Source organism: Equus quagga, chromosome 6 (genome assembly GCF_021613505.1).
Source record: "Equus quagga isolate Etosha38 chromosome 6, UCLA_HA_Equagga_1.0, whole genome shotgun sequence".
In the NCBI taxonomy this organism is placed as follows: domain Eukaryota; kingdom Metazoa; phylum Chordata; class Mammalia; order Perissodactyla; family Equidae; genus Equus; species Equus quagga.
In genome coordinates this window covers 106,986,489-107,001,662 of record NC_060272.1, presented here as the reverse complement: position 1 = coordinate 107,001,662, position 15,174 = coordinate 106,986,489, and the positions used below count along the sequence as shown (strand labels likewise).

Below are 15,174 nucleotides of genomic sequence, written 5' to 3'. Positions count from 1 at the left end.
GTAAGGAGGAAGAAGTCTCTGCTCTTCCATAGTCATACTTCAGGACTGACCCTCTTTTCTTTGTTACTCATGCTTTCCAAAACTATTCCTTATTTCACATGGAAATATACAGATTATACAAAACAGAGGGCTTAAGTAATGAGACCAATTCAGCAGATGCCATATAAGTGGCAACCTAGAGTTTATAGATCAGTTATGTGGAGCTGAAGTAATAAGAAATGGTCACTGAAAATACAGATCCTGAAGGTCTAGAAAGAGGGTCTTCTAGAGAGTAGGGAGGTTGTGGCTAAGAACTATGAGGAACAGACTTTGTTTCCTTTTAGAAACCTAGATAGGGCAAGAGAATAGAAACCAACAGAACCCCATTATGAAATGGCTCAGCACAATAAACCTTAGCTACATCACTGCCTGGACACAGCTCCTGGCCTCTAGTAAGGTAGATGGTCTCGCCTCCCTTACCAGTGGGGCCCTGGGATTTGACTCTGGCCTCACACTGCAGGAGCCAGACTTCCCCGTTGGCTGTCAGTGCTGTGCTTTTGGTAAACACAGATTAAGAACCAAATGCTGTGCAGTGGAAACTCCCCAGTGCAATCAACTTCCAATAGGTGATCTGACTATTCAAGTTGGGTGTTTGGGGCATTGACCTGTGGGAGTCAAACTGATGATATTTACTCATTCCCTTAGTCCATAGTTCTTAGAACATGTGATGTATCCTGCCCCCAGGTAGATATCTGGTGGCACCATCCATAACCTATGCCACCACATGTCCCCTCAAGGAACCAATAACTGAGCTGTAATAAATATGCAAATGATTTGTCCCCTACTGCCTTCCTGCTTTACACAATTCCTACCAGTCTGAAGATTTTCCCAGAACCCTCTGACATTCTGACAATGCAGGGTATGATAATGGTTACCAGCCCCACCAACAAGGTTGGAACCAACCAGCTCCTACTTGCTCAAGTCTGATTTCATTCAGGCCCTGCCTAATTTCTTTCAGTCTTGGGGTACATGGGGGCTAATCTCACTTGCTTGGTTAGTTAATATCCTCGAGGAAGTGAAGGCCAGGAGAGAGCCAAGAGAGGCTACCAGTAGGTTTTGCTCTCATTTTAAAAAATTATTTTAAAACAACTAATAAAGGCAGTGACAAAGCCTGGTCTAGGCTGTTCTGCCAAGATGTGGCAATTAGCACAGTGTGATCCACCTCCAGTGCAGCTGTTAAAGGGCAGCCCTCCTCCCCCCGCTCTCCTTTCTCTGAACCCCATCTTTCCCTGAATGTGGGAGAGAAGCAGAATTTAACCAACTGAAACTCAGCCTCTCAGCAGCAATCCATTGGCTCAAATGAGGTTTCTTTTCTTCTCTTGAGTCTGACATACCCACTCAGGACAGTGACCATGTAAAGGCCCAGCTTGCGGAATAATTCCCAGTCTTCAACTTCTATGATTTTCCCGGCAATCAGGAACAAAATACCGAGAGGCATGTAACTAGAAAGGAAGCACAGCAAAGAAGTGCTTCCGTCAGCAGGTGTTTTCTCAGGGTGGGATTCTTGGGGAAGACACAGCTGGGGCATGCACCTTGGCTTGGCACATGCACTCAGCTGGAAGGAAGAGAGCACACAATGAAGCTAAGGTCTCAGGTTCAGGCCCTGGTACACCACACTGACTCCAGATTTCAGCACCTGTGTGCACCTTAAATTCTACCTACCTGAGCTACCAAAATGGAACAAACTTGGCAAGAAAGTGTGGTTAAACTGGTGTAAATCCCACGCCTTGCTCCTAGTATCCTTACATCCTGCTGATTGTCACATCTACAGATCTCACTTTAGCTTGAACTTCCGAATAGAGCCACTTGGCTCATTCTAGCCATGGTCATCTTGTTTACCAGGTAGTGGTATTAGCAGTAGAGCAATAGAGTTAGCAGTGGAAGTGGCTGTAATAGCTCTGTTTACAGCTCTCATTACATGGCTTGCATTGGGTTAAGCATTCTACATGCATCATTTCACTTAACGTCCTTCTCCCAACCCTAGGGGGAGACTTTATTATCCTTGTTTTACAGATGATGAAGCTGAGGTTCAGTGGGATTAAGTGACTGAAATAACTGAACCCTTTATGTCACTGTCATGTCTACACTTCGGAGTAAATAATGTTGAACCAGCTCAATATGAGATAAACAGGGGCAGAGGTCTCCTAGGAAAGGTGGGACTTTTTGGCATCTCAGGGACAGGGCAGATACTCAAGTGGTGCCACTGGTATGTTCACCCAATGGCGGCTTTCATTTGGATAGGTTAGTGCCCATGCTGTACCAGTTGTAAATATTTTGAAATCATTTCTGCATGAGGCCTAATAAGGAAAGCCCTTCATCTTTTGATGTTCAAGGAACTCCTTCAAATCACTCCTTTAAGAGTTACTTCTTACAAGAATGCTTGGTGAGTTCAAGATGATCATGGGCTTTGGTAGAAAAGACAGTAGCTGATGTCTAGACTTTTGTTAGTGAACTAACTCCTACATAAGATGTGGAATTATTTAACACTCTAGTGTCTTGATTCAGTGTTCACCCTCTCTCGGATGAGGTCAGCTGAGAAACATAAGCCTATTCATTCTAATTTTGAGGGGACAGTCATCAGAGGAAGCAAGATGGTGTTAACTGGTGTCCACTCACCACATAATGATCTGAACGATTTTCATGGTTGCCTCACTCAGAGCATTGAAGAAATCCACCAGAATCTGTCCCTTTTCTCCCATTTTTCCAATGACAAGTCCAAAGACGAGGCAAAAGACAATCAGGCCCAGGATATTTGTGCTGTCTGAATACACGCCTACGACTTTGTATTCCTTTGTTTCGTTCTGTGGATCAAATCAAGAAAATACATTGATGCATGATTATAATCTTGTTAGAATTATAGGCCCTGAAATGAGAAGATACACTAGCCAAACATAATAAACTAGTGATCTACCAATCAGTCAACAATACTCTGGGAAATATAATTTAAAAAAAACCAAAAACACCTATGTATGTATCAACTTTTATTGCCCCTATCCCGTGCCATTAAAGTTTAAAGTGCTTTTTTTTTTTTCTCTTTCTCTCTCTCAATAAATCCATATTTGAATATTTCTTTTGATGATTTCCTATTCTGGGGTGTTTTACATTTTTAATAAGAACTTTAGAATCAAGGCACTTTGCAGGGTTATTTTAATTACCAGCCTGCATAAACAAGATGAGAATTAATAATGTAAGAAGCACAAAGTATTTACCAGTGTGAACATTTTTAAAGAGATTTTACTATCTGTTTTATCCTGATAATGAAGCACAGGAACATTCTTTATTGCCTCTAATTTTGGATGACCAACAGAATTTTAGAGATATAAAAGTTAACCAGATACCTACTACTATGAACCATTTCTTCGTTTTATCCTGGGTAAGAACAGCATGAGATTTACTGAGAGATTTCATAGGGAGATAATGTAATCTGAGTGGTGCAAACCAGATTTATAAAGAATTATGTTGATAAGCCACTGGGGTACCAGTCATTTCTTACTTATGATCTGATATGATCAAATACATATTCATCAAGCAGCTAGAATGTGCTAACAGCATCGGATACAACATAAGGTCTTAAAATGCAGCTAGAGAGATAAGACTAACCACGAAAAACACGAGCCAATGACAGCAAGACGGTGTGTAATTAACTACACAGTCAGGCTATGAGTTACAGGCATCCTATGGAGACTCCGGACAGGAATGAGGACTGTGAGGTTAAATCTAGGCCTGAGCAGTAGGCAGCCAGGAGATGAAAGTATTCTGCAGAAAAATGGTAAGCAAAGGCAAAAGCCATCATGCACTGGGCCTCTGTTCCCTGCTTGGATAATTCCTACTCATCCTTTGTGGCCCCCAAACTAATTCAAACGTCCTTGTTGAATGCCCCAGAGGATCCTATTCTTCCCTATGGTGATATTTATCACTCTTCACAGGAGGGTAGATGCCATGTTTTTTCACTATTGTAATCCCAATGCCCAGCAGGGCCTGGCATATAGAGGGTGCACAGAAAATCTTTGTGGAACCACACTGAAAGGCAACAATGAGGAGGAACTGAGGAGGCTGATCTGGATAGAATAGAGGGGCCGAGTGGCAAGTAAGCTAGGAAACTGGGGAGGAGCCAGGTCTTGGAGGGCTACTGAACTCATCAAAGGAGTTAAGGCTTTCTGTGTAGGAAGCAGGGAGCCACCCGTGGTCTATTTAATTTCAATTCTTAAGTCTACTAAGTATTTCTTTTTTTCCTTAAATCTTTCCTTCCATGTGAAGGCAGAGAACATTCAGGAGAAATCTACTACAGGATGACAAATATACTACTTCAGGCCCACACTTTCTAATCTCCAATGCTGAAATCCCCAGAGCTCTCAAAGCCCATTGGTTTTATTGATAAGTTTACGGCAAACTCTTGGTGGCAAAACCTATCCTGAACTGAGATGAGGCTACTTAAAGTCTATTTCTCTTCCTTGGCAGAATATTTATTAGTTTATTCATGAAATATTGATGAGCTTGATTCTACAGTGTTGTTGCCAATACCATTTAAGGACGTAGCATAACATACAGTATATATACCTTCTAAAGTCTGAAGAACTCTGGATTCTGAATCATATCCTGGCAGAGAATTTTGGATAAGTACTTGTGGGCCTGAATTCTGTGTTTACATAGTCTTGCAAATCTAAAGCAGTTCCCAGAGGTGCCCAACTCAACTCCAAGGAATGGCAGAGATGTAGAGGCAACAGGGCTCATTCGTTTCTCTACATGGTACAGTTGATTCTCGTTATTCTCGGTAGTTATGTTCTATAAAGTGGCCGCCAACACTGAATTAGTGAATATTTAATCACTGTTCTTGGGGGAAATACAGGATTAAGTTCCTGGGAACCAATGGTCACAACATTTTTGTCAAATAGTCGATATGTAACTTTGCTTTATGTGCGTTTCTGTTCAAAGACACCTTATTTAATATACATTCTTGAATCATTAATGTTGAACTCACAACTAACACAATATAACTCATGCCTGAACAAAGCTTATCCAACACACGTATATTCTCCTCAAGGCACATTATAGCCTTCTTGCATTTAAGAGCACTAGACAGCACTTTAGCACTATGCTCGGGAGACATTTTAAACAGTGAAATCACCACGAAAAAGAAGAAAAATGTGAAAAATGTGGCGTAGACACACTTCAAAAAGGACACTTGTTTACAACATGAGAGCTGAAACAAGAAGGCAAAGCACAGCTTTATTCATTTTCAGCTGGGAATGTGTGTATTATTAGGTGACTTAAATTTTTCACCACTCTTTGTGTGTCTGCAAATGACATGAACGTGTCATGAATGTTGATTTGGGGGTTACAAATACATTTTGGCGAGTAGGTGAATTCACAAATGCAGGATGAGTGAATAACAAGGATCAACTGTATTTCCATCTCCTGCTCATTCACGACTCAGCCTCTGCGTACTGGGGAAGGGGCGTAGGCAACAAGGAAGGAAACGATACCTTGGAAATAGCAGTTGTCGTGACGACTGTGACAGATGCTTCCGTCGTGTTCATCTCTGGCTCACTGGAAGGATTCACTTCTTCACGCTTAGTTTTATACTGCACGTTGGAAGATAGAAAGGACAAAGAAACAAACAAAGGAAAAAGTTTTTTAAGCATCTGAGGCTAAATCACAGGAGTACGTTACTTTGGCCAAACAAGTGCCACTGACGGGTTCTACCTATGACACCTCTGTTGGCTCCAGGGTTGGACAGCACCTCCCATGAGGCTTTGGAACCAAAAGTGGGATCAAGAAATCCAAACCCCTGACTCCCACAGCCACCATTCAATGATGTCAAAATGTTCTCCCACTTTCAATAAAAAGGGACAAATTAACAGAGCAGTTGTGAAAGTATAGGTTTTATTTGTAGGCAACTTAACGGACAGACTCTATAGGGATCCCTATCAATCATTTTTGTTTCTGTTTATTTATTCACTTATTATTTTTAATCTGGAAGAAACATCTCATTACTTTGATAAACGTAGTCACCATAACTTTAATAAACATCAAGAACTATATGGTTGTTCCAAAATCAACAGTCCTTTTAGGGCTATTTCCATGAGTGAGATTTCTGTTGAATGTCCTTCCTTCAGCCCTGTTTGGTTCTGCAGAGCTTCAGCAGAGAGGTTTAAGAAAGAGCTAGTACACCATTACGCCAGGCATAACTGTCACTCCAACAAGGCTCTGCCAACACCAGGAACCTTACAAATGATCACTGTGGCTGAGCCACAAAGGCACCCCTAAAATAGAGGTGGTTCTGTGCCTCTTGGAGATTGGCAGGGAGCAATTTAACTGCCATTTTTATTGGTATACACAGAGGTCTCTGTTCATGTAATTTATGCAAATGAATTCAGCAGTTTGTGATAGACTCAGCTGTCTTAAAGTACATAGATAAACAAGAGAAAAACGCTTGAAGGAAATGGAGTGAAGAGATTGTTAAACTTTCCTAGAGAAAAAATCATGGCTTTGTTACATTGCTTCTAGAGTGCTAGCAACGGGGACGTAATGATTAAGGAAAAGCCCAAATATAAGGAGCACTAACCACCCACGTGGGTTAGACACTGATTTCCCAGCACGAGAGGAAAAGGCAAGAGGAAACCGAGCGCTACTTTTTTCACTGCATTGCAGCTGCAGGCAGTCTCAGTTTCTTCACAAATATAATGTGGTTCTCCAAAAATAGATACTGGAGGCCACATTTTAAAACACTCATTGTTTGATAAGTTCCTGACTTGCTCTATTTGAGCCCTTTTGCAGCGAAAAAAGGCATAATGGCAAAAGCAGTGTAAGTTAAGACACACATTTCACAGTGGCCAGAAAGACAGGAAACAGAGGAGTCACCCGAAAGTCCTCCATTCACAGGCACCTTTCCTGCCATTTTTGATGGGCTAATTCCATTTCTTGGGTCACAGCAGGAAAAAAAATCTTAATTGGTAACGGGGAGAAGGGAGCAACTTGACGGCAAAAGTCATTATTATTACCTGCTGAAAACAGGCTTGGACAAGGTTCTCGGGGAACATATTCCTGTCGGAGACATGAAAAGCAGTATTATGCTAAAGCAAAAGTGTTGTTTTTTGGTTATACACAAAACATTAGTGGATGAGGATAATACAGAATTAGTACTCTGGTTTCTCTTCTGGCCTCTCCTTCCCATAGTACTTCTTTATATCAAGATTTATTTTTCCCTGCTGAGCTTCAACCAAGTATAGAAAGCTCTCCTAATCAATTGTCACTTAACTGAATCACTGAGTAACTGATATATGCGCTGTCCTTGGTGAAACCGCACAGGGATGTGGACACTCACAGATAAGAGGCTTTAATATTCTGCACATTTCTGTTTTCATTATAAGAATGTATACCTACCAAGAGTCCACTGCATTTGTTCCCAAATTTTTTAAGCCAATTGCAAATATCACTGTAACTACTGAATTACAATTATACAAATCAATGAAATATGAGTGTGAGAAGGAAGGTGTGGTTCCTATAAAAACTAAGCTGAATGCCTGGAAATTCAATCAAGGCAAGTGACTAAAATTTTTGTGGTTAAAATAGGTATGGGAAGATAACTGAAATAAAAACTGGAAGGATTCAGCACTCAGCTTTCTTTGTAATTTCTAAGGGTTTTGTTGCTCCACTTCATGGAAACTGAATCCAGAAATTGTAGATGATGCATTTATAAGGGCAGCATATGCAACAAATGATATGAAATTAAAATGAACTGACACACTCCAATAAAAGATCTTGGCCCTACATCAAAACACTGGCAAATAAATGCATTTAAGTTTTAAGTGTAAACAAAATATGGACTGCTTATCTGTATCATTTTTTATGATTCTCCGCTTGAATTGTTATTTTTTATTAACTGATCAACTTCTGGCCCTGACTGCTTCAGATAAGAGGGTTTCTCCTGTACAATTAAAAAATGTATTTCTTCAAGTGTGCTTCAGAACTGACTACCCAACCCAGCCCAGAATCTTAATGCAACGAGAATACTTTTTGCATCTCTGTCTATCCTAAATGCTGACAGGGGAGACTGGTCTTTCCATTCCCTCTTGGAACCATGACCTAGCAAGCAGGACTGGCTATGTAATTCGTGGGGTCCAGGGCAAAAGGAAAATGTACAATAATTTAAAAAATTATTGAAAATTTCAAGATGGTGACGAGAGAGCATTAAACTAAGCATGACACCCTGTGAGACCACCCTGGTCACATGCCTATGAACCCCCCTGCTGGCAAGACACTCACCTGATCAGGTCTAACATGGTATCTACTGTAGTGACTTCAGAGCTGCTGCCTGTCCTGTCAATTTCATCCATGTTCTGGGTGACACCAGGCTTGATGCTCACCACTAGCACAATACCTGTAGCCAACAATAGCACCCAGAGAGCATTAAGAACCTTCCAGGGCAATCAGCACCCCTAGTATATCCTTCTTAGAACTGGCAGGCATGGTGGTTCCAGGCATATTGGGAGGGGACCCAAAGGTCCAACCAAAATGCTGAGCCTCAGCTTGGATCTCAGCAGTGGCTTTAATTACTTTTCTATTTAAAAATGAAGCAGAAGGAACTCTTCCCGTGTTTTTTTTTTTTTAAAAATGAAGGGGCTGGATTCAAGAATTGCTTCTGGAAACACTTGCTGATAAGAATATTCTTTTTTCTTTTCTTTAGCTTATGAGATCAGCCTAGGCAGGGGTTGGGGTGAGGGTGATTCATTTTCTAACTCAGGGCACTTGTTCAATGTCTTTCTGTAATTTTTACCTACAGGTGCTAGTTACTTTCCTGAGGTCAAACAGAATAAGCCTTATCTTCCTTCCACACCGTAAGCCTTCAAATATCTGGAAAGCTGTTGTGTAACCCTAAAAAGGGTTAGGGTTGGGAAAAGTGTTGTTCCGTGTGACTCTGAGAGGATGGAATGAGGACAAATAGACAGGAGTTACGGGGAGATAGTTTCTCTTGCCGTAAGGAAGAGCTGTCTAAACGAAGAGTATCTGAAAGTGCCATTCTGGCCTCTGGAGGTAATGGGTTCCTGTCCCTTGAGGTGTCCAGGCAGAGGTGGGAAGTTGTAGAAGAGACCAAGGCATGGGAGGTTGTTTGACTGGAGGGGAGTGAAGAAGAAAAAATGCCTTTTATGGCTCCTCCAAAGGTGAAATGCCAATCCACAGGGGTGGGGGTTGGGGGAGCAGGACTTCAGGATGCTGAATGGGCCAGTTTTGCTAGTGGAAGGAGTCACCAGGCAACACAAGGGCCATGAGTGGGCGTGGTCCACTCTTCCCACTCAGGGTTGCAGAAGAGACACATGCCCAGCTTTTTTCTTTATGTCTGCCTCCCTCAGGAACCTCATGAGGAGATGAGGCTTTGGTTTAAGGCAGGGTTCAGGCCCTCCTAGATCCCCCGGCCTAATACCACTAAAACCTCACCATAGCCTCACCACTTCTTATCAGTTCATTAAAGCAGAGCTGCAAGGGTCAGGCTGGCTGCAACATCTGAGTACATTCTTCTTCTCTTTCTACTCTGGGAGTCCTTCTTAAAATGTCAGGCTAGGTCACGAATGATGGACCACACTTTCTTCACAAAAGAATGCCAGAGTTACGAGAGCAGCTATATTCCCTGATTAGAACTTTCTCCCTTTTTCAAATGGGATTTACACTTGGCAAGACTCTATTTGCTGTTAGCTCCTGGTACTATATGAAATTTGAAATGCACTGAAATGCTTTCTTTCTGGAAATACTTTATAATTATACTTGACTCCACTATTATGGACTAATTATTCAGTTTAAGGATCATATAAACTCTTGGCTTCATTTCCTTCTATCCAATGATCCTGATAAGGCTTAGAACTGTCACTCTCTTTCGGTTTCATACTGGAGACATTAATAAGTTGTACCATGCCTGAAACTCAGGCAGTACAATATTTTCTTCATATAAAAGGTGCTGTGTAGACTTCAAGCCAAAAAGCTTCATGGTAGTTTGACAATACTGCTTTCTGATTTTAAAAAAATGTGCATTTGAAAAAGCACAGCTACTTTTAAAAGAAAAGTCACAATTAAACATAGGAATAAGAATTCATAAATTTTACCTAGAATTGCAGCAAGGACAGTGGTACAGAAATAATATACGATGGCACGCAGACCAATTTTTCCAGATACGTTGGTGTCCAGTGCAGCAACACCTGAAAGGGAGAAGTCAAATTACATTATTTTTAAAAGATCAACTCCCAGGACTGGTGGTGATTCAGTTCTCAAGGTGTGAAATAAAGAGCCGAGAGCGGTTCTCTGCATCTGCTAGGCCCATCTCCCACATTTTGTATGGATAAGATGCAATGGACAAAAGAAGCAATTCAAAATTCCAAACACAGAATTAAGAGATGGAAGCCTAGTGAGGTGCGAGTTCCCCTCCCGGCTAACCTGGATGGCCTCAGCCCATAGTGAGGGCCGTACCTTTGGCTCTCCTTGGGAGTGGTCATGAGACACACTCAGGAGGAGTTCTTCTTCTGCCTTTGCTCTAAAAACTTTATCAAGATTTGTATGTTACATCCCTCAACAGCCTTTATGATAAACTCCTTTTGGAATTCAGCGTCAAGGAAAAGTTTATTTTGAAGAACTGAGAGAGTTCTTTCATCACATAATGAAAATTGTATAACTTACGATTGTTTCCCTTTCTGCCTTTTCTGGCAGGAAGCTCAGTCTCAACTAAAAAGATAACTTTTATGTGTGATTATAAAAGTTATATATGTTCATTATACTTGCCTGAAATAAAGAGAAAAAATATGAAGATGAAAACAAAAATCACTTCATATCATCAGCCATAGTTAATATTCTGGTGAATTTTCTTCCAATATTTTTTTCTTGATTTTTTTTTGTAAACATAGCTGAGACAATTTTATAGTTTCTAATTTCCTCTCTTCTTAATACTATATTATAAGCATTTTTTTCTTATTGTTAAAAATTCACCCTGAGGATAATTTTAATGGCTACATAATCTTCTGTCATGCGGCTGTACCACAATGTATTTAATCATCTACTTATTGCTGAATCTTTAGATAATCTCAGGGCCAAATTCAATAATAAATCACAGTAATTTCATTATCCATCCTGGCTAGCATATTTCCTTCTTCTTTTCATGATTTTTCAATTGCTTCTACATTAACAACCTTATTGTGTATGATTTTGATTGTGAGGCACCTTAAATTTTTCATTTTGGGTTGGATATAAATAAAATTTCCAATTTAGGAGACTTATGGTTGCATTGTTAGATCTAGTTTCAAATGGTCTTTGGCTGCTGAATGTTGCCTAGACATGAAAGGGTTGCCTAGAATGCCAAGGATAGGTATAGAGGTGGAAGTCATACGTCCCTCCTTGCTAGAAACCTTCGCCCTCCATCAAAGATGCTTGTATAAATGGAGTCAAATGATGCAGCTCCCTAACTGGAATGTTTCTATGTGGGACATAGGGCAAGCTGAGAAGCAACCAAAACATTTTCAACAAGCCATCATTAGGAGGTTTCAGACTACCCTGCCCAGTTTCCAAAATGAGAATCACATTTTGAGTCAAATAACCGTAATAGAAAACGACTTTTTGAGTCTTCAACGCGTGTCCCATTGGCAAAACCTAACATACAGGGTAGCAGGGAAAATAAAGAGGTCACCACGAGGCAACTCCAAGGAAAAGGTAGTAAACCTGTAGGCTATCAGGATCTGCAAGTAGTTTTATATTCACTCCTCACACAGTAAATGGCTTATCCCTTTTTGTAAGTGACTGGGGGATTATGCTTCTCAAATATAATCATACATATTTGATGTACAGGAAAAGTCCGTAAGGAAGCTGTCATCATTATGATGACAGAACCAATCATTTCTCACTCTAAGCACATCATCCCTCCAACTGTTGATTGCTCCTGTGCAGGTTAACATTTTGAGAGAAGGGGCTCTGGCCTCTTTAGCAGCCACCCCAGGATGTTGTTAAGGGCCCATTCACTAACCTCGCGGGCAAGATTGTGCAATTACCATATGGTGGACATATTGCAACAGTCACACCTTAGAATAACTTTGATGATAGAGTCTATTCTCTTTCTCTGAGAAAAATGTAGTTTGGTGTCCTGAGAAGATTTTCTTTTCCTGATGGTAAGACAATTAAAAATAACAATTCTGCAAGAAACAGCGATAACAAAATCAAAAGACACTGAGGGCCACAAATCAGAAACGAATGAACTATGTCATATTTAGTTCAGTCTCTTAAAAAAAAGAGCAAACAACAATGCAAATATGTAAGTTTGCTAAGTATATTATATGATTATAAAATGTGCCTATTCCATTTTAGAGCTCTGTACATTATTGTGATAAACAATTAAAATAACTATTTATAACAATAGTTGTAGGTTAAAAAAAAAGAACCAAGAAAATCACCAATTTAACAGAACTCCAAGTAACCCGTATAAGCACCTGTAACTCTGCCTTAATAGAGGATGCATTTGTGGATATATTGCTCTTTGGTCTATGTTCAGTTTAAGCAGCTCCCAGCCCCTAAGGTGCTGACAAGTGACAAGTTCACAGGGTAGCTGCAGAACTGTTCTTGGGTACGTGTTTTATGCCCTCTCAGGATTTTCTTCCAGCAGTGAAACAAATTAAATCTATGTGGGAAATTGTTTCCAGCATATGTTAATATGTCTTAATTTGTCTTAATGATTTGGCCATGGGCTGCTGCCTCTGCTTCTATTCCAGGACCCAGCTGGCAATAAAAGGCTTCATAATAATAAGATTCTTGGTGGCAATATCTTAAACAAATACATTCCCAGAGCAGTCAGCCAGCTCCTCTCTCCTGGAGTCCAGCAACTATATTCTAGTTACCGTTGCCCCCCTTATCCTGACGAAACACCTTCCAAGACCCCCAGTGGATGCCTGAGACCGTGGATAGTAACAAACCCTATATAAACTATGTTTTTTCCTCTACATACATACATATAATAAAGTTTAATTTATAAATTAGGCACAGTAAAAGATAGAACAATAATAATAAAATAGAACAATTATAATAATACGTTGTAAAAAAGTTACTGTAGATCTTAGCAACCTCAGCATACAATTTTTTTCCTTCCTTATTATCATGAACTTCCACATTTTCACTTTAAAGGAAGCACTTGACAGCTTCTCTTTGATATATCCGAATTTCAGCATCACTACTCTTGTGCTATGGGGGCCATTATTAAGTAAAATAAGGATGACTTGAACACAAGCACTGTGACACCATGACAGTCGATCTGATAACCAAGATGGCTACTAAGTGACTAATGGGAGGGGGTAAGGTACACAGTGTGGATATGTTGGACAAAGGGATGAGTCATGTTCTGGGTGGGATGGTGCAAGATCTCATCACACTACTCAGAATGGCATGTAGTTTAAAACTCATAAATTGTTTATTTCTGGAATTTTCTGTTTAACATTTCTGGACCTCAGGTAACTGAAACTGCAGAGAGGGAAACCACAGATAACGGGGGAATTACTGTATTTGTAGAAAGAGCTTTTTTTCCCCATTCCTCAAATCTACCTCAGTCCTACAATTCTGGATATATCCGAAATTATTCAACAATTGTTGATTTGAATCTCTACATCTCCAGAGTTACCCCTCTACCTCTCCAGTCATCACTGATGGGGGCAGGGCTGGTCCCCAAATCCAGGCTCTTGGGACGATTTATAATGTGTCATTGAGGATAGGGGAGGGGACCACTGTAGAGGGAGGGATCTTGTGCAGAGAAACAGCCTAATCTTTGAAAACCTCTGTAATAGGAACTTTACCCAACTTAACATGAATATAAAATGGCTGTCTGCATGGTCTAAACACCCACCTGCCAATAATGATGATGATGATACTTACAATAAAAATTATGATGACAATAGACACTGTGTATTTAGCAATGACTGCATGTTAAGTGCATCATCTCCCTGAATTCTCACTATAGCCCTATGAGGTAGGCATTATTATCCCCATTTTACAGAGGAGAAAGCTGTAGCTCAGAAAGGCAAAGTTATATGCCAAGGTCCTAAGCTGGTGAGTGGTGGAGCTGGCATACATAGCCACATGTGGCTTGTGGCTACCACAATGAACAGCACAGGGAAAATTTCCTACATCACAGCAAGTTCTATTGGGCAGTGCTGGTCTAGGATTTTGTAGCACACGGATAGAGGCAGTATGACACAGTGGTTAAGAATATGGCCCCCATCACTTACTGGGGGCAGGTCAGACAGCATGCCCTGCTTAGTCCCAAACCAGTGAAACATCATCTTGCTTTTACTGGGGTTTTATTCTCAAAAGCCACCTGGATTCCTTGCTTTCATGCCGTGCCTCGTGCCTGGCAAGGTCCAGAGGAGTGCCTTTCTTTACAGTCCACTCCAGAACTCATTTCTTCTGGGAGCTGATACCTGCTCTCTGGGAACTGACAAATGACAGGGGATTGTGCACTAATACAATATAAAGCAGGTGCAATGTGATCTGCATAGAAATCAAAGGTAACTGTTTAAAACTTTCATAGCAATTGGACAGTAATTTTATGTCTGTTAAACGTAATAACAAAAAATAGGGCTAGCATTTTGTATGCCTTTGTTTTTTATACCTTTTTCTAGTAATTCATTTTTATTTTAGTTTACAAAGATTACTGATCTGTGACAGATTGGAAATTTTAAAAACTGGATCTTTCCCATCCAGTTTAAAAACTGAATGCTTTGCAAAGCACTGGTGCAGAGGATAGGTACCATGTACTTTCAGAGGAGCCAGAGTTGTCACCAGGCTGAGGTGACCAGAAGCAACTGGCAGGAGGTAGCACCTGAATTGGCCAGAACAAGATGAGCAGGATTCTCACAAAGATTCTTCATTTGATCACACTTTAGTCAGGCTCCTGAACCTTCTCCTAGGCCCATCTGTGCCCTTCCTGCAAAATCCAGTTTTAGCAAGAACTCTGATAAGTGAGTTTAACCAGAACCCCCTACCCTCAATATCTGATCACCCTAGATATCTGACCAGATTCCTCATCCTCCATCATCCCCCAGGTGATATGTGACCCACCCTGGCTTCTCTTCAGCAAGAATCCTGTTAGTTCGGTTTAGCTAGCATCCCCCTTCCCCATAATGT

General features: G+C 40.7%; 1 protein-coding gene across 2 annotated transcripts in view; it reads right to left on the bottom strand.

The window, feature by feature from the left end:
- The window catches only part of SLC1A1 (solute carrier family 1 member 1), a 72,381-nt gene that overhangs the window by 11,952 nt on the left and 45,255 nt on the right, over positions 1 to 15,174 (bottom strand). The window contains exons 3-8 of one of the 2 annotated variants that reach the window (XM_046664581.1): positions 10,134 to 10,226; positions 8,305 to 8,419; positions 7,041 to 7,083; positions 5,523 to 5,621; positions 2,656 to 2,840; positions 1,374 to 1,481 (exon numbers count right to left, since the gene is read on the bottom strand). In XM_046664581.1, coding sequence (XP_046520537.1) covers positions 1,374 to 1,481; positions 2,656 to 2,840; positions 5,523 to 5,621; positions 7,041 to 7,083; positions 8,305 to 8,419; positions 10,134 to 10,226 — 643 coding nt within the window. The remainder of the gene's footprint in view (positions 1 to 1,373; positions 1,482 to 2,655; positions 2,841 to 5,522; positions 5,622 to 7,040; positions 7,084 to 8,304; positions 8,420 to 10,133; positions 10,227 to 15,174) is intronic. The other variant, XM_046664582.1, reaches the window with a different exon arrangement.